We start from the raw sequence: 27054 nt of genomic DNA on the forward strand, positions 1-27054 counted from the left end.
GGAGTAGAATGGATAAGACTTGACACATGATTGGATATTGTGAGTCTAGTTGACAGGAAGGATGGTTTATTGTATTCCAGAAACTTCAAAAGAGTAGGTTTGGGGGAAATAAGAGTTTTGATCCGGCTGAGTTTGAGATTCTTATGGAACATCCAGCTTGAAATGTCTATAAGTCAGTTGGTAATGAGGGACTGTGGATTAGGTCTAGTTATAAAGATCAGAATCATGTATATAAAGGTGGGAATTAACCTTGTGAGACCTGATGAGATCACTGAAGAAGATGGTAGGGAGAGAAATGAGCCCAGACAGGATCCAATTCTGAGGTACAACCACAGTTAGGGGACAAGATGTAGAGGATGATCCAGCAAAAGAGACTGAGAAAAAACAGCCACACAAATAATACATGACAAGGTGTAATAGGAGATTAGGTTGGCCAGGGATGGTGAAGTCAGATTGTAAAGGGCCATGAATACTAGAGGGGGAAAGGCAGAGGGGAGCCATTAAAAATGTTTGAGAAGAGAAGTGACATGGAGAGGTAATAAATTGGAAGCAGGAAAAACCTAGTCAACAGTCTAATATGAAGATAGCCCACTGAGAAAGCATGGGAGTGGCGAGGAGATACTGTATTGAGAGATATTGTAGAGATAGAGGCTGATTGGATGGATGCAGGGAAAGAAAGGTAATTCTCAGGTTTTGAGCTTGGGATACCAGAAAGATGATGATGCTATTAACAAAAATAGACATTTTGGATGGCTGGCATGAAAAATCCCATTATTTCCCACTTCATTTTGCTCTTCTTCCTCCAAAAAAGGTTAAATAAATTACTTGATTTTGTCCTTATTATCCTAGAAATGCATTCCCAGGCTGAGTAATCCAAAGCTTTGATTGTCACTTGACTGGCTCCCAAAGGGAACAATGGAAAAGAATGGGATAAGAATGCAGACTTTGCTGAGATTGAGGAAATCAGGGAAGTTGTCTTGCTTTCCCTGCCTCCAGGGATTGTGTGGAAAAGGAACCATCCCTTAGACTCAGAAAAAGCCCAGCTTCTCAGGCCCCACTACTTACGTATTACTGAATTTCAGAGGTAGTTGCTTCTGGGTTTTCTCCTCATAACGTTTTGCTAAGAGGCTTAGGAATTCTGTCTTGAAGACTGATTCAAGCAAACTGTCATATTCTTGTTCATGGAGAATAAATATATCATCTTGTAGTGTGCTACAAAGAAAGGAGACAGAACATCAGGTGAGGGGTTTGCACTTCTGACAATGCCCCCATTATAGGATCTCAGATCTCAAAGTGGATGAGACTTCACTACTGGGATATTGTGCAATCCTGTCATTTTACAGATGAAGAAACTGAGGGAGTTGAAGTGACTTACCCACAATTACATAGGTAGTAATCAAGGGATTTTTGACCTCAAACTAATCAATCAACAAGCATTTATTAAGCAGCTGGACTCTTAAGTCCACTGAGGCACTAAGGCACTGAGAATAAAATGACAAAAGTCAAACAGTCCTTGCCCTCAAGAAACTTACATTTGATCAGGAGAGATAACTCCTCCAAACATATAAAGATATGCAAAATGATTTTTCAGCTATCCTTTATCTACTCTCAGGTTCCAGTGAGGTTTGGCATCTTTCATTAACAATGATTATGCTATTCATGTACAAAACCAAATTCTGTTTTTAATATTTATGCTAAAAGCAAAACCACCCTTTATCTTTCTGATACTTATAAAACTTTCCTTTTAAAACAAAACAGTGTTGTTTCATGGAGGGTGCCCTGGACAAGTGATCCTCATTCTAGACCTGATGTTGTTACTGAATAATCATGTGACTTGGGCAAATCACCAACATCCTCATAGGGCTTATCTCCCCAATTGTAAAGCAAGGAACACAGAATCTCCAAGGTTCTTTCTAGCACAAAAGTTCTATGACTCAATCTGAAGTTCATTTTATGTTCTGTGTCTTTAAGATTAATAAAATAAAAAACAAAAGTTAAGATGGTATTCCTAAAAGAGTCTTGTTAAAATACATTGTTTGAGGAATGAATATACAACCAATAAGAAAAATTCTGATTGTTGGCAATGCTATCCTACTTCATTGAAACATACCAAAAAAAATTTTTTTTTTAAAACAGACACAATCATGAAAGTATTAACAGCACTAGTGTTACTTAGTGAAAGGAAATAATTATTCTCAATACCACAAAAATGCCACAATAAAACAAATTTTTTGGTCACAGCTATGAAATTAAACTCTGACAGGGAAACACAAGGAGACAACTCTTTAGAGATCACAGCATTTAGAATTTGAAAGAGACTTTAGACTTGTTAAGCATACGGCAGCATCCCACGTCCTGTAGCCCAAACCAGACACAAATGAAACTGGGAAATAGGTCATGTTAACATATGGTTTTCTAAATCAGTATGATACCCACAAGGATATTTATGTATGGTTTAGTGATCTTTGTTTCTATTTGCGTTTGACATCTCTTCATTTTTACAGATGAATAAAATGAGGTCCAGAAAGGGAAAAGACAACCAACATCACACAGTTAACAAATACTCTTGTCATGATTCAAATCCAGGTTTCCTCACTATAAATCCAATGTTCTTTCCCTTACAAGCTGCTATTTTCCAAGGTAGGCACTAGTTAAATTCAAACCATATTCATGTCCTATAAAACAAGGGGTAAGGCATGTAGGTCCAGACAGGGTGTGTCCATGGGTGAATAATGATAGCTAATAAGACTGCCTAACCCTGCCACTGTTATTCCCATTTTATAGAAGGATCTTGAGGCACAAAGAGTTTAAGTGATTTGTTCAGGGTCATACAACATCATAAATAGTATCTCGAATAGGATTGGAACCCAAGTTGCAGCGATTCCTTGTCCACTGTTGTAGCTACGACACCATCCTTAGGAGAGTTAGAAGAGACATCATCTTGGAAGAACAGAGCTGAGGGAGGGCAGGATCCAATATGATCCTGAGACGCTGCAACTGATTTGTTTTTTAGGTGAGGAAACTTAAAAATTGCATCAGATGTAGACAACTCTGTTGTCTGTCTGTCTCTCTCTCCATCTCCCTCACCTTTCTTTGTCTGTCGGGGACAGACCAACATCTCCCCTATCTGCCCTTCCCTTCCCATCCAGTAAGACTTCACAAAAGCTCCATGTTATATGTGCTTTCAATTACCTTCTAGTGCCACTTAACAAATGATCAGTAACAGCAGATGAGCCTCCTCTGGGAAGGACATTTTGCCAGGGGAAAAGAAAATTGTTTTTTCCTATTAAAAATAAATTAAGTGCAATGTGGTATTCATGAATTGTTGAGGTGAAAATGTGAAGGCTTAGCGTAGGAAATAACCAAGAGCTGGTTGCCACAGCAACAACTGGCAGACTCTATTGTACTAAGGTAGCCCTCTCTCCTCTATGATCTTTTAAGGTAGTCACCTAGGAATCCATCGACTGTTTCTTAGGATCCAATGAGGAAAGGTGGGTGATAGAGCAGAGCGGACTTTGTCACAGAAGCAAAAACTTTGCTTTGGGACTAACTTCTGAAACCTGGGGTGTTTTGGATTGGATTGGAAAGGAACTTGATCACATTTGAAAGGTGACCTCCATGGCACATTTTGCAGGCCAAAGGATGGCAATGGAGAGCTGCCTGAGGCTGTCTCACACTCAGACTGCCCCAGCTGCCTCAGCCTCATCTGGAAGCAAGGAATGACTTGCTATAGAGCTGAACATGAATGGCATTTTCCTCCACCAGTTGTGGACTCCTTTTCATTCCTGAGCCTAACTTGTGCCTTCTTGGTACTAAAAGGAATGACTTTACCCTCTCCCCAAACTGGCACTACTTTCAAATCCTCATGGATACATGGATTCAATTTCTGGTTCTTTCTATTAGAGGTAAATAATAGCTTCTCTTAGTCTCAGTTTTCTGGAAAAATCTGCAAAATGGGGATAATAGACCAATCTCCCTTACAGATAACATGGCATAGTGTTGGTAAAAGGTGAAGAAATTTTGTTAAGGGTTGAGAAGACCTGGATTCAAATTCTGCCTCTGATATCGATCTAATAGTTGTATAATTCTAGGAGAGTCACTTAACCTTCCTTTGCTTCCTACAAAGTCACAGATTGAAATATTTACATTAGTGAATGAAGTTCCCATGCTGAGAATTTCTATTTGTGACCAACTTTTCAGGATGATTATGATGATCAAATGGTCCACATTTGTCACAGTATAGATAATAGACAATTATATTAATGCATTCTCACTCTTCTTACAGTGTTTAAAGGTCAACAAAACAGTTTTCTCATTATCCCAAGTAAGATAGTGAAAATATGAAGAGGCAAGTATGGTATAGTGAAAATAGCACTAGAAACAGGGAAAAAACCCACCCAGGTTCAAATGCTGTGTCCAACATTTACTAGCCATGTGATCATCGGCAAGCTATTTAATCTCTTCATTTTAAAATATGGAGTAAAAAAAAAAAATCACCTTTTCTATGAAGCAAAAACCAGAATTTAAGAAATGGGGGATGGAGGAGGACTGGAAATGGATGGACATAGGAGGCCACTCAGTCCAACTTGTAATTGAGCAGAAAATCCACTGTAAAACCTCCTGGACAAGCATTCCCATAAACTGTTTGAACCTCATTTTCCTCACCTGTAAAATAGAAATAGTGATTCCTCGACTAATTACTTTCTTGGAGTGCTTTGAGAATATATAAAGGGATGTGGCAAATATTAAAAGACTAATTAGGGCAGCTAAGTAGTTCAGTAGCTAGAGCTCAAAATCAGGAATATTCATCTTTGTGCATTCAAATATATCGTTAGACACTTACTAGCTATCTCACCCTGGGCAAGTCACTTAACCCTGTTTGCCTCAGTTTCCTCATCTGTAAAATGAGCTTAAGAAGGAAATGGCATACCCATTTGGGGTATGAAGAGTCAGACACAACTAAACAATAGCAACCTATGGAAAGTCTTTCAAACCATTTTGCTCGTCGGAATCATATTATAGCAATTCAGCAGACTAGATCAACAGATTCATTCAATTCAATGGTCTATTTCTCTATGACCCCTTCTTGACAAATTCAAGAAAACATATGCTCTTTGGTTTGGTTCAGTTAGATTCTCAGCAATGAGAGCAAATAGATGTTTATGCTTCTTTCTTGCTAAGGGACTTGTATCAGGATAATTTATGGAAATAAGTACCTCTAGTATGATTGGTGATATAAGTAAGAAGATATCTTTGCATCATTAGGGAATGAACCAAATTCAAGTAACCCCGAGTGGCTTAATTTGTTTGCTTATCAGGAAAAGAAAGGCAACAAGATTATTTATGATCCCAGAGATGAAAGGGATCTTAGAAATAATTTCAGCTACCTTTTAAATATTATAGATGAGAAAACTGAAGTCAAAGGAGGTCAAGTAAGTTTCTTCAAAAGAGCAAAAAATCAGTGTTGGAATAGGAACCCAGGACTTCTGACCCACCTTCCAGAACTCTTTCCACTACAACATATTTTTGGAAATTCTGTATATAACAAATCAGTGGAAAACCTCACTCCCAAGACCTAGGAGAATAAATTGGCAATGCTATCCTACTTCACACCAGTCTTCCCTCTTTTGCCTTTCCTCAGTGCAGACTCATGAGTCCCAAAGCAAAACTTAAAAGTTTGTTTTTTCTAAAAAAATCAGACTTATCCTTGGAACTCACCACTGTCTTACTTGTATGCTCTAGTTGCAATTTCTTACAGATGTTTGACTATATAGTATTGAAAGATGCCCTCTACTATTCCCTGATTTGCTGTGTATTCAGTTCTCTTTCATCTCTGGGGCTTATGGCTAATGGGACTTGAAAATATTGTTTTATTTCTTCTTTTTTCCCTCCCTCAAGAACATTAATTATTGAGCAAAAAATATAAAAAAAAAAAACTATTTATTTTTCTAAACTGTGAAAATAATTTTGTTGTTGTTGTTGTTGCTATGACCCAGTTTTATATCTTCATAAGATTTAAACTCATTTGTCTTTTCTTTTTGCCTGAAGAGGAAGAAAGGGGGTGGCATAGATTGGGCTCAAGAAACAGTGAGAGCAAGAGGAAGAACATTTGAGGACCAGGCCCAGCCACATGGGGGCCTGGGTAGAGCTGACAGGAAAAACAAGAATTGGGGGCAGAATGTCAGGGCTGGAAAAGAACACCAACAAGGAAAACATGGAGGCCAGGAATAAATGTGTAGCATCCTAGTATGATAGAAGAGAGATGCAAAGGGAAAAGTACTATGAGGGGGGTGGACAGAGTGGGGCAAAGCTCTCCTCTTTTCCAAGCCCCTCATTATGGGGGAGGTGATCTCTCTATAATTCTGAGCTTCTGCTTTTTCAGTTGGAGGTTTTTTGTGATATTTCTTTACAGTGGAGAGGCTGGGGCTGGAGGAGAGGGAAGTACAATACTGTACAATAAAGATAACATGGTGCTTTTTTGGAAAGCAGATTCCTTTCAAAATTCCTTCATAGCTATCTTTGCATGTGTTTGGAAAAATAAAATACTATCAAAGGAAAAAAAAATTTTAAAAAGGGAAAAAATTCTTTCATGAAGACATAAAGTTAATTTGCATAATACAAATTTACATAAACCTAGAACTGTTGGTAAGGGACTTAATGAGTTGCTAGGCTTATTTAAGAGATTATGTGATTTGCATCAGAGCCTTCTTCCTGGACTCCAAAGTCTATGCTTTGTGTCCATCTGGTGCTGCCTTTTAGGAGGTTTTTAGAGAATCTTCCTTTATGAATGTACAAAGGATTATGGGATTATGAACCAGAAGGCCAGCTAATGTAGCCTTATCTTTTTTGCAGATGAGGAACTGAGTTGAAGAAAAGTGAAATGTCTTAGTTGGTCACATAAGTAGTAAATGGCAGAACCATGATTTTGAACCCAGGGCTTATACATCAAATCCAATGCTTTTCCCACTATACCATTTAGGCATTTATGAGTCAAATGCCCACGTTTTCAAAGTTATCAAATAAAGGTCATGGTGATTCATTATTGTTTAATAATACTTCTGTCTTCTGTCCTGGTGGAAACCTAGGTTGACTAAGGGTCTTAACCAATTCATTGGTATATTAAGGATTCGGGAAAGGAGGTCTGACAACAATGTTGGAATTTATTTCTAAAATTGCTCGTTAGGTAAATGAAATTATATATCAACTTTCAACTAAATGTTTTTAGATTAAAATGCATTAAATGATGTCTTACTATCTTCTCACATTACTGTTATGGTGTTTTGGACAGTTATTTCTTGATTGATTTGGACATAACCTGTACAGTCAAGTAAGTATGGGTTTCCACATACAAAAAGGAGAGTTTTGAAATAGATTATCTCAAAGATTCCTTCCATATTGAAATCTAATTTATATTCATTCTATCTGTGGAATTTGTTTAATTTTCCCACTAAAGAATAAGGAAGGGAAAAGCAAGCTAGCTCTACTAACAAATATTTATATAGTACCTAGTATTTACTAGGTCCTAGATGCTGTGTTAAGTGCTACTCCCTCCTCTCTTTAAAAAAAACACATATCTCATCTGATCCTCACAACAATCCTTAAGATAGATGCTATTATCTCCATTTTACAGTTAAGGAAACTGAGGCAATCAGAAGTTAAGTGACTTGCTCAGGATCCTTCTTTTATTTCTAAGGTATCTTTGTGATATTTGCCAAGTCTTTCTGTTTCTCTGGACTCCAGTTTTTCCTAATCTATAAGATCTCTATTTTACAGATGCGCAAACTGAGGCAAACAGAAGGATCATATAGTTAGTAAGTGTCTGAGGCCAAATTTGAGCTCAGCATGATTTTTCATTGTAAAAAAATAAATTGAAGTTGAGTCTGTATGAAAGGCATAGATGCTCAACACTTTCTATAGCTCCTGTATACTCCCCCTTGCTGAGACTGTATCTGGGATATTATGGTTGCTTCTGAACAGCAGAACAATGACAAGAAGGTAAGCAGAATGGCTTAAATGACAGGCGACCATACCATAATGAGGGCTAATTGAAGAAGACACAGGGGGGCAGGATAGCTGCTTTCTAGAATTTGAAGAATCATCATGCTGGAGAGACTTTAAGCAGCTTTTGCTTGGCCCCAAAGGGCACAATTCAATATAAATTGCAAAGAGGTAGCTTTTGGCTGGATATATTAAATTATTAGAGCTATCCCAAAGGGGGATAGGCTGTTTTAGAAGATACTAGTTACACCATGACATTCTGAGACATATAGGCCTGTGGCCATGCCCAAACATACCAGTCCTGCCAGTCAACTGGTCATCAGGCATAGATTTTGTCTTGCCAAACCCAGAATGTATTTTCCTTAGAACTAAATGGCTTCTCAAATGGAATTGGATTCAGCCTCCCTACTATGGCCTTTCTCCTCCTTTACCCATCCAAATCCTATAGGTTTTTCAAGGTTCAACAAGGTACCTCTCACCAACACTAACTAGAGGGATGAAAAGATGCTGAAACATCACAGCTTGAGGTATCTTACTAATGGTCAGAATTTTTACAGGAGCTGGATCAGCACAATGCGTGGACCAGGAGTCAAATTGCCATTTGAAATAAGAAGTTATGACTCTGTCTTCTGGGATTCAGGAAACATGCCATAACCCTGAAATCTGCAGATGACTAAATCCATGTAGGTATATTTACACCCTCTGATGATTCCACATCCTGCCAAGTCATCCATTATTGTTGGATTTGCTGATGTCAGTCTTTGAAGATAGTTTTTATTTTAGGTCAGGGGGTTCTTCCCATTTCAACTGATCCTGGCTAAGGTAGGAATTACATTCTCTCAAATGCTGTATTGATGATCTTGAAAAGAAAACTTCATTTATTTTGCAATGAATTTTCCTTCTTTACTCCAACCCCAACAAAGCTATTTCATAACAAAAAAGTATGTAAAACAAATGAACCTGTCGGCCTTGTTTGACAATGTATATCTCATTTCCCATCTTGGTTTGCCATTTCTGATGACAGGATCATCTTCACATTCTTTTCAAGCTGCTGGCCCTGCTACTATCTGCAGTGAACTAGATGTTCCATTTTGTCATATTGCTACTGTTTACAAAATGAGTTGTTGGGAGGTGTCAAACATGGTCTGAGGACCACATGCAGTTCATAACACTCCCCAAGTGAAGCGTGAACCAGATTAAAACTAATTCTTCTCTGATTTTAATGTATTGTCGATACACTTAGGGAAAGATATACAAAAACAGGCTGTTTTCTAGGTCAATATGTGGCCTACTGGGATTTGTTTGTATGGTTTCGTGGCTCACATTTCTAGTGGAGTTTGACCCCACTGATTTAAGTGATCTAAATGTCTCCCTTGCATTGCCCATTCAAAGCAGCTGCTGAGTACAAGAGCTTTGTGATCTGTGATTTTGTTCAGTTGGTTTTTATTTCCACGGACACAGGTTGCATCTGGGATCTACCTTAGTAGGAGTCTCCCTGGGTAAATGGCTAAAAGATTCGTCCTTGGTATCCAATCTGCTGCTTCTGAACATCCCAATTCAACAAAGCTCGTCCTCATTGGAGACTGGACATGCCAGTTGATGGCTAGGCCCCTTTGGACTGGTCAGAACTTATGCTCAAGAACCACAGCAGAACAACACAATTAGTCTTATGAATTTGAAAGAAGTTCAGCAACTATTTTATTTTTCATACCTTTGTATAAATAGGACAACTATCAAGTCTTTATTTTTAGAATTCCTCAAAATAATTTTGAGAATATAGAACATCAAGTTTCCATGTCTGTTTCCCCCTCAGTTCCACACCAAGGTTCGCCTGATTTTTTTCCTAGCAGATTTCTAGTCATTGTGAACTGGGCTAAGTATGGAGAGCAGGAAGTGTTAACAATAATAGAAATAGCATTTATGTAGCACTACGTGCCAGGCACTATGCTGAACACTTTGTAATAATTGTCTCATTTGATAAACCTTGTTCAATTTTCTGGACAATGGCAACAAGCAAATCCCTCTCTATGAGATTGGTAATTTGTATAACTGCTGTGAAGGGCGTCTGAAAGCCAGACACAGGTCCAGGCCTTCCCAGTTAAATCTTCAGCGATGAAATATATCAGAAATGAATTGGTGCAAAGACAGGAACTTGATGGACTCATTTGCCTAAAAACTTTACCACATCCTGAACTGGCTATCTTTTAAAATTTTTTGCCTCTCCAGTTCCCCAGACCGTTTTTGTTTGGGACCAGTAAGTACAGAATTGGAAACCATGATGACACGGACAAGAAGAGGCACAATTTGAAGTCTGCTTTAGATTATTCAACTGATCACTTTAGTGCCAGGACTTTCAGTCTAGGGAGACAGAGACTTAAGCACATAGAACTTTTGAATTTGCAGAGTATTACAATTCCTATTATTTGGGCTGATTTTAAGAATTTTGAGAGCTTGGCTTCCTCCCTACCACAGCCCTGCCTGGTTTGTTTAAACAAGCTGCATTCCTGGTGCTCATCTTCCACACCATTCTTTGTAAAATGGGGACCAAAGAGCTTCTCTGGAAGGGGATCAACAGTCTCCAAAAAGAGCCGGAAATATGACTCAAGGAGGAAAGACTTGGACTGGGAAGTGGTGGGGATCAGAAGCCTGTCTTCCTGTTTTGCATGCATTGAGTTATTTCCTCTCATCAAGGCTTCATGAGGATGAGGGGTTTTCCAGGTGTAGCTTTTAGTCCCCAAAGGCAACCCAGGCTACTTGGTAATGGCTTCAGGATCTTTGAGCAGGTCGACAAACAGGCTACAAGGCAGCTGCTGGGAGCCCCTGCTCCAGGTCATGTTGCAGGAGCTGGCTCTTGTTGGTACGACTGGTCAGCAATCCCTGTTCCCTTCAGGCTGGTGGGTGGCCTTGGAAAACACTCCGTGGTTTTGAATCATGCCGATCATCTTCACCTCATAGAATCCTTGACCCAGCTCAAATGTCATCTTCTGAGGAAGGTTTTTTCCAGTCCTGTTTTCTTTCCTCTTCCTCTCCCCTATCTCCAGGTACTAGAGGCTTCTTCCCTAAGATTACTTTTCAATGATTCTGTATTATCTATTTTAAAAAATGTTGTCTTCTCCATTAGAATGTAAGCTTTCTGCAGGCAAGGATTATTTCGTGACTGTCTTTGAATCCTCAAGCTCTTATCAGAATGTCTAACACATAATAAGCACTTAAAAAATTGCTTATAGATTGACCAAAACATCATTTGTTCTCTTTTTCACCATCCTTACTTAATTAATGCATTGCAATAGAGGATATAATGTTGTTCAGGGTCAAGGATCAAAGAACTAGGTTCAGCTCTCAGCTCTACCTATTTAAGTAGCTCTATGACCTTGAGGCAGGTGCTTAGTTATAGAATAGAGATAATAATACACATGCTAATTCACAGGGTTCTTGAGGATCAAATTAGGTAATATATGCAAAAATTCTACACCAAGAAGCATTATACAAATGCAAACTGCTATTATTACATACACAGTCATAAATAGCTTCTTGGTGTTTTGTTCCCATTGTACCAAGGTCCACGTGGCTGCTCAAGAAGTTAAGATTTCCATTTTGGGAAGAAGGAAAAGAAGAAATGATTTCTGCCATACCATTTGTGCAGGTATTCTTTAAGCTTCCCACTACCTCTGCCTCTGATTCCAAATAACCCTGGAAAGCAGCCATAAACTTTTCTTTGACCCTTCCTGGCAGGCTGCAGGGAGGTGGTGGAGCCCTGATTTAGACTGATTTTGTCACTCACCTGAGAGACACAGACAAAATCCTCTCCATCTCAATTCTCCGCTTCAGCACCTCCTTCATCTGGCCCTTATCAGGCCCCTGCTTCACCTTTTCTCGGCCGATCAAATACAAACACTTTGGGGTCAGAACTAAATCTCGCTTTATACCCTGTAATAAAAGATGAACACAGGAAAGAGGTTGGGTAGAGTTGATGGTAGTTAAAATGACACTTATGGAAAGGAGCCAAACAGGAATATGCTGAATGGTTTGGATTTGTGCTAGTAAAGACATGTGAGGCTACAATGGAGATTATCTTAGGAAAAAGCAAAGTAATATCTCCCCTTTCTATCATGGGTGAAGGACATGAGTATGGTAGCACAGGATATAAAGAGTAATATTTTGAGAAGGGAGTACTATGTAATGAAAAGAGCAATGAACCTGTAACCAGAGGACCTGAGTTCAAGTCCCTACTTTCCTACATGGGTCATTATTCAGCCTTTATTTTCTTTACTGGAAAAATAAGAGTGGATGACTCAAGGTTTCTTAACTTTTTTGTGTCTTGGACACAGTCCAGTGAAAAGCTTATAGGCCCCTTCTTAAAATAATATTTTTAAGGGTAAAATACACACACACTCACAGGGTGACAAAGGAAACTAATTATATTGAAATATAGTTATTATTATTATTATTTTTAAAGTTCACAGACCCCAGAAGAATCCCTGATTGATCTCTGAAGTATCTTCTAGATTTAAGATCCTATGAAGAACGCTGGGGACAATAGTCCAAAGCCTGCCTACCCAGAGGCTTGCAGGACTACTTCAGGCTGTAACGGCGCCACATCAGCAGCTGGATCAGCATCCAAAGACAGCAGCTTTTATAATTACTTCCCCATCCTCTGTAATGTACCGGGGCAGCAAATCTCATGGCAAGGCAAAAAGTAAAATACTTTGTTGCCAAAACTTGAGCATCTACACAAAGGAACACAGGCTGTGGTTTGAGTTTTAGCTGTTCCTCCAGTCAGCCGCTGGGAAAGGGACTAACAGGCAGTGAAATAACAAGGAGGTGGCTGCTGGTGGTGCCATGGAGCAGAGTATTCATAGTAACCTCAACACTGAATAAACACTCCCTAAATTATCAAGGTTCTTTGTGCCTTTTACACAGTAGAAACAGTTTCTCCCTAATGAGGAAACTGTTTATAGCTGCAGAGGATATACAGAGAGAAACCTAGTCTTTGGTGACTGGAAACCAAGTTGCCTTTTGTGAAAGAATCTTTTTTTATTAACCTTTGGTGTCTCAGCTGCAATTATCAACTCCAAATTTTCTATGCCTGGGTAAAATGCCAGCATATATGGAGTACAGTGCTGGACTTGGGAGGCAGGCAGGCCCAAGATCAAATTCTACCTTAATCTCTATGGAACTCTGCATTAATTCACATAAACCCTCAGCCTCTATCTCTTCATAAGAAAAAAAGGAATAATAATCGTACCTCACAGGATGGTTGTGAAGACCAAATTAGGTAACTTTGTAACCTTCAAAATGCTATATGCATGCGAACTATTATTGAACAAGAAAAACAAATACAGTCACTGACGATGGTGGAAGATTTCTTGGTTTGATTGTTTATTTTGAGTGATCCTTACTAAAGAGTCCTGGCGGGGAGGGAGGGAGAGGCGAGGCAGAGAGAGAGAGAGAGAGAGAGAGAGAGATGGGGGGAGGGAAGGAGAGGACTGTCCCTAAAATGAAACACTTTGCAGAAGAACTAGGAGAATTGATGAAATCCAAGGCTGGTATGGCACTCTGGATTCAGCTCCTTACTCTGCCATTACATTAGAACATTCAGATTCTCAGATTTAGAAGGCTATCTATTCCTACTCATTCTTGATCAAAGATCTTTATGATATCACAGTGATGTTAGCTAAAACTTAGATGGAACTGCAAAGAATTTTACATACATTATCTTTGTTTTATGAAGAAAGTGCTATATTTCCCCTATTAAAGAACCTGAGATTCAGAGCTCTGTCACACAGGAAGAGACTGAAGTGAGGTGTGAATCTGGGTCTTGCTATCTGCAAGCCATAAGTACCAACTCATACCATATCTACTTGAAGATCTCTTTCAAGGGAGCAACTCCTACCACCTAAAGTCATTCATCCTACATTGAGACAGCTCTAATTGTTAGAGAGTTTCCTCCTTAGATTAAGTTCCAATCTGCCTCTTTCTCATCAGGCAAGATTGTCTTTAGACTCTTTGCTGGATTCAGCAGCCTTGTAAATGTTTACTCACTAATTATTTATCAGATTATGTGGGTAGTAAAACTAAGCCAAATGAACACTTATTTCTTACTTGGTGTAAACTGTCAGTTGCTTGAAAGGAATTGTTGAGCAGCTATTTTGTAAAGCTGCTGGGGAATAACAAAAGATGCAGCTCAGTGCCAGTCTTGTGACTTCTGGGCCCTGGTGCCTACCTTAAATCTTCTGTCATACTTGATGACTGTGTCTGCAAAGTCAATCTTCTCTCGTTTGCCAACAAACTGCCGGAGCTCTGGGTGCTCATCCATTCCAATGTAATCACCGATGAAGTTCCTGTTAATGCTATTTCTTCTTCTTTCTTTCTTGTTCAGGAGCAGATCAGAGGCTGAGATTCCCCCAGAGAATAAAGAACACAGAGGGAAGAAAAGATCATGTAAGAAAGGGCAGAACAGAACTTAGCATGAAAATATCAGAGAATACTTAGTATGAAAATATCAGAGAATATTACATGAATCTTTTAGGGGAATTATATGCCAATATCCTGGTAAAGATTCACCATCTGGTACAAATCTAGTCTCAAGACTTGATAAATACATTATCAATTTATTTATATACCTTCTTCTCTCATTTGGACATATTTCTTCCGGGCCACAAATTTCCTCCAAGTTTTTTGTATCACCCGAGCATATCCATCATATTTTCTTTCTCTCATTTCTTCAAGAAGAAATAACTGTTGAATGAAGAGAAAACCAAATATCAGCTATTTTCTGAGTTTTATTGATGTCTTTAATTTTAGATCAGTCATATTACCCTGTTCCTCCCTCTCCCAGGGAACCCTGCCTACTAACACCAAAAAAAGCTAACCTATTGACAGTCTCTGACACCATATGCAATAACCTACCAGATATTTTTTTGTTTTGTTTTGAGACTGGGTCTTCCTAGTTCTCTAAGTTCTGTTTCAATGTGGGCCAGTACTTGTCCCTTTAAGTGGTCTGATGGTTCACTGCTCCCAGAATCTCATCATGATGGCAGACTTCGTACTTAGCTCTCTAAAACTTAGAAGTCCCAAACTCAAGCAATCCACGAACCTCAGAGTCCTTGGTAGCAGGGACTTGGAGGCATGCATCACTATGGATGGCCCCCACAAACACAATCAATTTAATTACTTAGTCAGGAGAGCTTTTAATTTTGTGATCAACCTTGAGATAAGGAAATTAAGGGTTAGAATTAAACTCATATGCTTGCTCTTTTTTGGGAAGAAACATGACACAGAAGAAAAGAGTACTGTTTCTTGAACCAAATAATCTGGGTTGATTTTCATGTTCTATGAATTACTACCTTTGTAACTATGAGTAAGACACTTAACATCTATGGGCCTCTATTACCTAATAAGACAGTTGGACTGGATGACCTCCAAAGGTTCTTTCTAGCTCTAAATCTATGATCTTATAAAGAGACAGTTTAGGACTGGGTCTGTGATTTCATTGGTATAATGAACTCCTAGGGGAGAGGAGTCCTCTTTATTAATGCAGGTTAGCACTTTCTTTGTTATGTATAGTCTTAAAGAGTTGCCTAAAATACTATAAGATTAAAGGACTTGCCCAGGGTCTCAAAACCAACCCTGGACTTTGACTCAACTCTCCATCCATGCTTTTTCTCAGTTTTCTATCCTCAACTATGTGGGAATACATTTCAGCAACTAATTCTCATGCAGATATTCTTTCTCATAAAGATCTTGTGTTGGAGAACAAATGGATCTGATTGTGTAGTCTGCATCATATAATTTAGCACAATTTCATATAAGATTGTATTTTAAAAGTAATAACTTGAATTTTATAAAGTTCTAAGATTTGCAAAGTACTTTACAAATATTGTTTAATTTGATTCTCAGAGCAAACCTGAAAGGTTGGGTGCTATTCCTGTTTTACAAATGAGGAAATGGAGGGATGATGTGTTTAAGTAAGTTGCCCAGGCTCACACAGCTAGTAAGTATCTAAGGTCACATTTGAACTGGGGTCTTCCTGACTCCAGCTCCAGTGGTTTATCCACTCTGCCTCTTCACTGCTTCATTTCTCTAATTGGATGGCAAATTTTTGGAAGATAAGAATCCTGTCTTATATATGGTATCTCTCACAGTGTCAAACACATAATATCCTTTTTAAAAAAAGCTTATTTATTTTAAGTAATTGATACTTGGTATTAGATAGAGTACTTTTAAAAGAATTTGAAAAATCCATTTCAAGATATCCACAAGGCAGATCTTGGTCCTTGAAAAGGAGAGTGGCTAATTTTTCACTAAGTAAAAAATATCAGTTTTCTATCTAATATGATTTTGCAAAAGATCTCTAAATTGAAAGTGATGAAACATGAAATGAGTGATGAAAAAGACTTTTGCTGTTGTAAAGCCATATTATGTTAAGGTCATTGTTTGAAAGAGTGACTGGCATAAGTTGATCAATCATGAAAGTATGTTTTAAGATGGGCAAAATGATTTCTTTGTCTTTTATTCCTCTTTCTTTTATACCCATCAATTTTTTTTTTCAAACATAGAAGAATATCTCTCAATTTCCATAATGAAACTGAAGGGAAAAAAAAAATCACACAAATGGAGAAAATTGAGAGCCCATAGTAAAAATATTCTGATAAAAATAGTTATAAAAGAACAAGACTTAATTTCTTATTTCATATTTCTATATTGCTTACCACCCACATTCCCATCAACTTTTTGCAATCTGTCTTCTGTACCCACTGTGTCACTGAAGCTGTTGTCTCAAAGCCACTAATTATTTCCTAATCAGCAAACCCTATGGTCATTGATCATCATTTGTTCCCCTCGACCTCTCAGTCAATAAATATTAAGCACCTACTATGTGCCAAATATTTTTCTTTGCTTTCCTTTCCTTGCTTGTTATCAGAGATACCACACTTTCTTTCAGTTTTCCTCTTACCTCTCAAAGGGTTTGTTTAATTTTTTTTTTTTTTTTTTTGTCTCCTCTTCCTGACCCCATATGTTCAATGTTTCTGTTGGGTCTGTCATTGGTCCTATATTTTCTATATTTTCTCCCTTGGTAATCTCATTCATACTCATAGCTTCAACTATTATCTGGATAAAGTTGGCATCCAAAATCTATGCCTCCATCTATGAATATAGTGGGATATATCCAACTACCTAACTGGCTCCTCAATTTCATTGTCCTCCATCAGCACCTTAAATTCATTATGTCGTGAGATTATCATAGACCTTGACTTGGAAGGATCCTTTAAGGTAATCCACTATGATAATTTCATTTTAGAAAAGAAAATAGAGGTTCTAAGACTCAGGAACTTGCTCAATATTGTACATACAGATAGAAAATGGCAAAGCTCTGGTTTAAATCTGGCCTTTGGACTCTAAATTCACTATTTTTTTTTCTTTCATTTGCACCAGGCTATGAAGGAAAGGAAAGGTAAGAGAAGAAAGTGGAAATCAGCTTTATTAAGCACTCTAATATGTATTCCAGGCACTGTGCTAAGTTCTTTACAAACATCATCTCATTTGATCCCCAAAGCAGCTCTGTGAGGTAGGTTTGCACTTTTTTGTTGAGGAAACTGAGACAGAGAGAAGTTATGTAATTTGCTCTGAGACATAAAGCTAAGTGTTTTGAGGCTAGATTTGAATTTAGAATTTCTTGATTAAGCACTCTTCTGTTGATTAAGCCACATCACTGCTTCTAATACACAAGAATGATTTCTTCTTTAGATTTCACTGTTTTGATTAGTGGTATGAATATTCACCTGATCTCCATGACAGAAACTTTGGTGTTCTCATTGACTCTTCTTTTATTTGTACTTTCCAATAAGTAGATAGGCTCCATCAATTGTACCTCCACTGTATTTCTAGTATTCTTGCCCAAGTCTTCATTATTACTGCTACCACCTACCTGCTGGGATCTTATTTGTCAGGGTTAGGGAGAGACAAGGTCAACCAAAATGAAATCACTTTCCCAGGGGCAGATAACTAGTAAGTATCTTGAAGTTGGATTTGAATTCAGGTCCTTCTGACTCTTAAATCTGGTGCTCTATCTACTTGCATAACCTCTGTTCTTTGGCTGGAATCTTTTAGTATCACCCCAACAATTCCTAATTTCACTCTTCTCCCTTTGAATCCAGATGTTTTACACACAGTAGAGAAACATATTCTTTACACTAAAATTTAGTTGTATGGCCCATTGCTCAAAACCTTTTAATTGATGCCTACTATCTACTTAGCAAAATTAAACTCTTCTGTCTGGAATTCAAAGCAAGAATGTCTTCAGAACCAGAAGGTATCCTGGAAGTCTTCTAGTTCAGCTGCCTAATTTTAGAATTAAGGTTAACTGAGACTCTTAAGAGGTCAAAATGATTTATTCAAGGTCAGAAAGATTCTTAGAATTCAACCCAGATTATCTTGTTTAAGAAGTCAGTTCACAAATATTTAGTGTATTCTAGGTACCTAGAATGCACTGAGAAGATGAGTAGTACAGTGGATAGAAAGTTGGAATGGTAATCTGGGAGATCTGAGTTCAAATCCCACGTCTAACACTTACTAGTTGTGTGACACAAGGCATCCTGGGAAATTCTATAAAACTATAAATTGTAGAGAAGGTGCTCACTTGCACTAGTAGAGGGAGTTCTCTATACCAGTGTTCAGTCCTTCTTACCTCCCATATGCTAATTATTGTGCTTCACAATCTTTCTACTTTATCAGGTCATTCCCTTTACATAGTCTACACTCCAATTTTCTAGCTCTTCTGTTACTATGGCTATGGCTTTATTCAATCACTCCTCTATGTCTAAATATTCTCCCCTTTCCATTTATCTGCTGAATTTATACCTATTTATACCAATCTTTCAAGCCTATCTTCATGAAGACTTCCTTGATGCCCTCCTCAGTAGGAATCTGCCCATATCCAGAAAGACTGGTTGAAAAGGGGGTCCTATCTACATATAACGTACTACCCCTTGCCCCAAAGTCATTTTTATGCTTTGAAGCCTAATGACTACATGTCCACAATGAAACACAAAACTAGAATTTCATAAAAATTGAATAGGAAATGAGAATTCACTAGTACGTACCATTTATCTTAAGTGATTTCAGTTCATATTATTTGTCCAAAGTAATCATCTTTTTAAATAGGCTAAGTGAGTATTTCTTAACACACTGAGCATTTCTGAGCAAACACATTTAGCTTCCTTTTGGTTCTGGAATTATTTTGGGAGTACCAGAGAAAAGACACCAGTGACTCACAAAACAGAACAAAGAGGCTACCAATTCACAACTGCCTAGAGGCTGTTTCAATGCCAAGTGGGAGCTTTCCCTCCAAGATCAGCTTGATTTTTTTGCATTGCTGGCAAAAAATAACAACAACAACAGCAACAACAAATAACCCCTGGGATTAGAAATTAGGAAAATTAGCGGAAGGAAAAACATTCCCATCTTTAAGCTTTGCTCTCTAAAGTGGCTTCTTAAAGCAGAGGGATCATTCTGCAAATTCAGCAGCATCATTACAAGGGCCAAGGCTAAGTAACAAGGTGAAAGAACATTTAACGGTACCTTAGCAGAAGCACCTGGAGGCTAGAGACTGATGAGTGTGTGCACAAGCTAGGGGCAGGAATTGGGATGGTAAAAATGATTTTAGTCACACAATTGGGAAGGATGCATGCAGAAGAAAAAAAACAAAAATAGACCCTTGGAATTTTGGAGCGGAACCTCCCAATTCAACAAAGGGATAGAGGGAGGAAGATAGAAAAGGGCATTAAAATGTGTTGAGTATTTTAATTACATAGAAAAATCTACAAGTCAAAAAGCAAAAGAGGATCTAGAACTGCAGAGGGTGTTCTGCATTGGACCAATAAATCAGTTGGTCCCATTTTAGAAAAAATTGAAGAAAAACAAACAAAAAAAACGGAACTGTTCTGTGGGTTGCTTAATGATATGTGACGCAACATTTTAATTTTAAATATAGAAATAAAGTCACTGTGAAGCTACAAATAACCCAAAGTACAAAATGCTACCACATCCTTTTCATAAAAGGATTTTATCGATGTGTGCTATTTAATTTCATATTTTGAAGGCTAAGAGGCAAATGTTCTGAATTGGAACAAAAAGCCATGAAAATGCTCTGACCCCTTAGCCTTAAGAAAGTATCGCAAAACCTGATGAAAGATTCTTGAATGTATTAAACCAATTGCACAAGGATGATTAAATATTAACATAACTTCTGTGGCTTTCTTCTAGACTGTTCTACTTAAAGGCAGACAAAAAAGACCTTGCCAAGCAAAGATCAAAATTGGTGCTGCCCCCATCTCAAAACCATTTTCTTTCCTGTCCTGAAAACATTGATGATTGTTATTTTTTTGGGTCTCCTTTATAATATAAACCAACCTCTACAGTCATTTAATTCCATTCAATGACCATTTATTAACAATTACTATATGTTGGATGCCATAGTAGGAACCTGAAATACAAAGAAAAAGTGTTCCTGACCAAAAGAAGCTTATATTCATGGGCAAAAACAATATAGACAAAGGCATGTTGAAGTGAAAAAAACACTATTAGGGAGTTCAGGGGACCACTATGTTCATGATTCCATATCACTTAACTCTTGAACAAAGATAAAAATTCTAAGATGGAGAAGTGAGGAGGAACTTCTTTAATACTTTGAGGGATCTGAAGATTCATTATTATGGATACTTCTTTTAATAAAAGATATAGACTGTAACCCATTTTGACTTTTATATAACTTGTCCATATTTTTCTCCCTTTATACCATAGCAGGGAAGTACAATGGATAGAGTACTGGGACTAGAATCAGTAAGACCTGAATTTAACTCCAACCTCCAGAGTCTTACAAACTTAATGATCCTGGGCAGGTGACTTCACTTCTGTTTGCCTCAGTTTCGTCATGTTTTCCCCATGTAAAATGGGAAAAATAATCATACCTATTTCCTTGAATTGTTATGAGGATCAAATAAGGTAATAATTGTAAAGTGCTTAACACAGTGCCAGGCACATAATAAGTGGCATACAAATGCTGGCTATTCTTGTTTTCTATGATCATAATCATTTGCACAGTGTCTCTCACTAGACTGTGGTTTTTAAGGGCAGGTACCATGTTTTTACCTTTCTTTGTGTACCTAGCACTAAACACAGTATTTAGCACATAGAACTTAAATGCTTTTTGGCTGACCAATTGAAACTTTCTGGTATACCTTGATAGGAGTATTACTGAACTATTAATATTTAACAATGGAAAACATTGGTATTCCATACTCTCACTATATGAGTGACCCAGATCATTTTCTAGTCATACATCTTTCTGATCATGTCTTTTACAATACTTACCATGTACAGTGCCTAGGTATTGTATCATAGTCTTTGACCCACCACATAACACTTTAATGCCTATTGGGTGACTCAAAGTTTTCATTCTTTAGAGACTGTCATAGTTTATTACTCAGCCATAAAGAATTGCTGGAAGAATACTAATTTTAAAAAGATATAGATCTTAGTTGCAGGGGGGAAAACTGGAATCATTAAAAGCATTGCAAAATTTCACAAAGGGCAATCTAGCTTTCTTTCTTCTACCTGTTTAGCTCTGGGTCAACCTCATTGAATAATATCATAATTTGGACAATAGACATTCTTTATGCACATAGTTTTTCACACATGAATAGTTAGATTGAATTTTTAAAAGCAATTTATGGATCTCATTTAGGAGGGTCAGACATGTTCTAGGGCTTAGCACAATGTTACTGGTAATCAGTAACATATATAGAGAACTCACTGTCTTTTATTTAGACCCTTCCCTCAACAACTGTCTTCTTAGTGATGGCAAATACATTTGGAAGATTCATCTTTGTGAGTTCAATTCTAGCTTCAGATACTTATTATAGCTATGTAACCCTAGGTAATTCAACTAATCCTGTTTGCCTCAGTTTCTTCATTTATAAAATGAGCTAGAGAAGGAAATGGCAAAACCAACCCAGTCTCTTTGCCATAAGATTATCATGAAGAATTGGCCAAACTAAACAAACAAACAAACAAAAAAGGGTTTCTGCTAGTTTTAACATTCTCTGATTCTATGATTTAAAAGGTGGTTATGTTCTTAGGCTCTTTTTACCCTCCCTCAGATTCCATCTTGTAAGTCTTTTTCTATGAGTAACTGAACCCTTCTTAAGTTCATATTCTTCTTAAGCTATAAAGCACAGAGAATCACAGATATCACACTCTGATATCCTAGGTAAGAGTTTCATGACTAAATGTAAAAACTTAATTTCTACATAATTTTTATATGTCGAGGACCTGATGCAAACATTACTCCTTATTCTGTTTTTCTGGGCTAAGAAGATATTTCTGCTCAAGTCTTTATTCTCTACTTTTTAGAAAAGCTGAGGATATACTATCTTCCTATTTACAAAAGCCTTCTACAAAATAGTTAGGGCAACCTCTGTAAAATAAAAGAGTGCTTAATAAATGCTTATTGACTTGATGTCAATTTGTTTGAGCTCATCCATGCTTGTAACAAATGACTGAGTTCCGTTTCACCATTCTGTTTTGATGTACCCAGTGAATATTAGTGTTTATGATTGCTAGTCTGGTAACAGATTTCACAAAATCTATTGATTTCCTTAAAAGGAGATCTTGCAGTTCATGGGGGTACATTAGGAGCCCCTAAGGCCAAACTATTTGAATTTTATCACCTGTAAATCTTCCAACCTAGGAGGTGTTTATTCATTTCAAAGTTGCCTTTGATAATTTGGTGACCATATTGGGCTTTCCCCTCCAAAGAGTAATTTTATATGTCAATCTTTAACACAGAGCTAACTTCCTCATCTGAAAAGACAAGAGAATTCTCTAAATTGGTATGCTGAGATCTAACAAGTGGGAGAACTACAAGACATTATGCTTGAGTGGGTTGCTTGCATAATTTGTATTTCTACCAATTTCATCATAAGTGCTTCTAACCTTGTCTTTTTTGTTCCCCAATGAGTCAAAACACAAGTACTTATTAAGTGTCTACTATGATACCCGGTACTATGCTAAGACCTGGGGATACAAAAGAAACTATTCTATCAAGAAAGTAGAAACATTTTCATAAATAAATAGAAAACACACACAAAGTAAAAAAAAAAAAAACAAAACATTCAGTGGGGGTTTTGAGGGATGGGCTTTAGGAGGCAGGAGGAGATGTTATCAGCAAAGGTCTCATGTAGAATATAGCATTTGAACTGATCTGACAGAAGATCTATAATGATTCAATACCAAAGTCAGCCCTCCCTCTACAGCTTTTTAATAACTCATTCACAAGTGTGTTAAATACATTAGCTTTGTGCCCCTCCAGAATATAAGCACATTATTTATCAACAACCTTCCTTTTTCCTAAAGGTTCTTTCCTCCTTCCCATACTGACATTGAGATAGTCCTGAATACCTCGAATCTCTAAGCTATGTGGATATATTATTGTTTAAGCATCCTATACTTTGCTCAGCCTTTTGAAAAGAGGCATAGCTATGTATTAAGATGTCTTAGACCATCCTTAATGATTTAGAGGTCATTCAAATTGCCACAAGTCCTCTTGCCTGGATGATGAGGAGCCTCTGTCCCATTCAACCATGTCATGCTTCACAACACATACTTACAGATTCAGGGGCTTTGATGAAGACTTTACTTTTCCCAAGTTGGAACTGATCAGCATCCATGTTGACTGACTGCAGCAGGTGGATTACACCATGTTTCTCATCTCCTTTCCATGATGGCCAAGTTGCTTTGGTCAAAATGGCATACCTGAAACAATTGAGGAGAAAGAACTCAGGATTTAATGGCAGGATTCTTGCCCTAAATGGTGACTACTGTTATTACAAGAATAGCTGAGAGACTTGGGAATCCATTAAAATGGTTAGGAAAATGCTTATCTGGCGCATGTTCAGCAAGAACTTTGGTGAAAAACTATCAATTTTAGAGCTACACATCTCTTTCCTATATGAGCAACATCTTTTCTTGATTCTCTGAGATCTAGCTTTTATCTCTCCTTTCTCCCTCCCCCTATGACATTCTTATAGTATTACCCAGGAATTTTTTTTGGGGGAGGAAATCTACAAGCTACTCTTTGGTAGCATTTAGTCTAGCACCCTTTTTTGCAATGTTATTCTTCCTTGACTATTGGGCATTTGATGTCCTCATTCTTTTCTTTTGTTTCCTCAATACCCACTCCAATTTCTTCAATTTCTTTTTCTTCTCTTATTGCTAAGACTATCATGTCTATTATAATATTGAATGGTAGTGGTGATAACAGGAAACCTTTTTTCACCCTTGCCCTTATTGGGAATGCTTCTAACTTATCTTGAACATGCTTTTTTTCTTTTGTCTGTTTCTCTTTTATCTCTCCCTCTTCCTTTTCTTCTAACAATAAGTATAAAAGTTCCATCTTTGGTCCTCTAATTTTCTTTGCCTTACACTCACTGAATCTCCCTTTTTTCTGTTCCTCCTCTCCTTCAACTCTTGCTATAGGCTTTCTACACATGAAGATGATTTCCAAATTATCTTCAGTTATAACCTCTCTCATTACCTGTATTCCATTTTATTATATCCAACTATTTACAGAATACCTTTACTTGAATATCCCTGATTAATCTTTCTTTAAAAATGCTTCACAATATTCTCCTGATCAAAAAGCTGCAACAGCTTCCTAATACTTAGTACATTAAATCCCAATTCCCATACTTAGTATTTAGGCTTCTCTATATTCTGGCTCTAACTTTGTATCTATCCAATCTTATTTTTTCACTTCTCTAATCCACATACTGCTTCTGAAAAATGGATTTTTCAAGAGGAAGTATTACTAGGTATCACTTAATAAGGCACCATTTTCAATTGGCAAGTGAATTTGTGGTATATATGGTTATTACCTCAGTGTTTTAAAAATACTCCAAAGTTTGTTTTCTTTAGTAGACCAAACATTTCCTTGAGTATAGTCTGGTCTAAACTATTAAATTATTTAGCACATTTTGTGAAATTTAAAAGTAAATTCCAGCCCTGCTCAGGCCCAGATAATTCTGACTCCTGCTCAAATCAATGGGAGTCTGGTTAATGAGAAAAGTCTCTGATGCTTATGGCTCTCAACTCCTAACGATCTATTTTAAGTCCCTCAATTTGCTTTTCTATAAATTTTGTTTAAAAGCATCTACAAAATGTGCTGAAAGTTTGTGTGGTTGCTTTTTTTTTTTTTTAAAAGGTATTCCACCTGTTAACTTTCATCTGCAAAACATTGCAGCTTCACAGTGATGTCTTTTATGCCCCATTAATGCATAGCTTATTTACACCCTCTGTATTTCTATTGCCCCTCAGGCTACCTGCAATTTCAGCCCTGGTGAAATGGTAACAAGTCATGATTCAAACCTGAACAGCTAGACTGCTTTTGTTTCTATAAACAAATTGGAATCTTTTAAAATACTATGTAATTTCTAAAATGGGATCAAATAAGAAGAAGATAAGCATTTATTAAGCAATGTGCCAGTCATTAAGCTAAGCAATTTACAAATATCTTTTTCTCATTCGATTCTAGAATTATGCTATTTTTAGCAAAGATATTAACAACATTTTCCCTGTCTCTCTGTGTGTATATGTCTGTCTCTTTCTCTATCTGTCTTTCCTCATTTCCTTCCTCCATCTATTTATCTAACCATACATCTAATCCAAAGTAAACCTAAGGGACTGGCTGTCCATTCAAATATAGACTGTACTTGAGCAAGATATAGATTATAGATCAGAACTAGAAGATTTCTTAAGAAGATGTTTAGTCCAATTATGCCATTTTATATTTGAAGAAACTGTAGATCAGAAAGGATAGGTCACTTGCTCAAACAGACAATATGCAACAGACCTAAAAATCTGAATCTTGATCATCTATTTCCAGATGTTTTTAATTGACTTTGTTTTTTAGTTAAATTTTCTTGCAGTTAAGCTGATTTCTTTTGAGGGATGATAGATTTCAAAGAGAAAACTTTGTAGACTTTTGAGATGCACTACAATTATTATTTTTCTTTAAAGATTAATGTAATCTTCTCAAACAAAACAAACACCATTGAAAAAAGAAATAAAAAACCCTAAGGTCAATAAACAATTAAACAAAACCACATTTAAAAGTGGTTTGAATGCTTGCACACATAAGCTATATCTTTTAATTATTTCCCAATTAGTAAGTGAAACAAAAATCATATGCATTAGTTTTAATGATTGGTATAAATATTAGCTATTATTTGGGACACTTAGTAGATAGAGTCAGGAAGACCCAAGTTTACATCTGCCCCTACACACTCACTAGTGACCCTGGGCATGTCACTTAATCTACTTGGCTTAGTTTTTTCATCTGCAAAATGGACATACAAGTAGCCCCACATTTGCAGGGTTTGTTTGAGTTTCAAATGAAATAATAATGCAAAGTGCTTACAAAGTGCCTGGCACATAGGAACTGCAATATAGATATTACATATTATCACTGTTATAACTAATATTTATATCTGGAGAAGGAAATGGCAAACTAGTATCTTTGCGAAGAAAACCTCAAATGGAGTCACTAAAAGTTGTACACGATTGAATAACAAAAATATTTATTTAGTGGTTTAAAATTTACAAAGGGCTAAATATTCTCACCTTATTCTTATAATAACCCAGAGAGGTAGGATACTATTGTTATCCCACTTTATAGAAAAAAAAAGCTGAGGATCACACAATTAAGTTAAAGATTTGAGGCAGGCTTTGAACATGTGCTCCTGATTCTAAGTTCTGTGCTCTAACTACTCCATCACCTTGCTTCCTTTCACCTCTATTATCCATGTTTTACCATTATATTTATTACTGCTTCCTGTTTTCTTCCATGAAATCATTGTGCATATTGGTTTTTAGGCAGTAATATTTTTAATTTATGTCACTTTATGTAAAGCTTACCATGTTTTTCTGAATTCCCACGACCAGAGACTTGGAACAGGAAGCAACCTTAGAAGTCACTGAGTCTAAACCCTTCATTTTCCA

The 27054-nt window shown here is 37.1% G+C and overlaps 1 protein-coding gene across 2 annotated transcripts in view; it reads right to left on the reverse strand.

Moving 5' to 3' along the window:
• MYO1E (myosin IE) overlaps positions 1–27054 on the reverse strand; it is a 224827-nt gene that overhangs the window by 30431 nt on the left and 167342 nt on the right. For both annotated transcript variants that reach the window (XM_031955285.1, XM_012543770.3), the window contains 5 exons: positions 23667–23811; positions 14622–14736; positions 14222–14391; positions 11780–11925; positions 1066–1212 (listed from right to left, as the gene is read on the reverse strand). In XM_031955285.1, coding sequence (XP_031811145.1) covers positions 1066–1212; positions 11780–11925; positions 14222–14391; positions 14622–14736; positions 23667–23811 — 723 coding nt within the window. The remainder of the gene's footprint in view (positions 1–1065; positions 1213–11779; positions 11926–14221; positions 14392–14621; positions 14737–23666; positions 23812–27054) is intronic.

This window comes from Sarcophilus harrisii, chromosome 2 (genome assembly GCF_902635505.1).
Source record: "Sarcophilus harrisii chromosome 2, mSarHar1.11, whole genome shotgun sequence".
Lineage (NCBI taxonomy): Eukaryota > Metazoa > Chordata > Mammalia > Dasyuromorphia > Dasyuridae > Sarcophilus > Sarcophilus harrisii.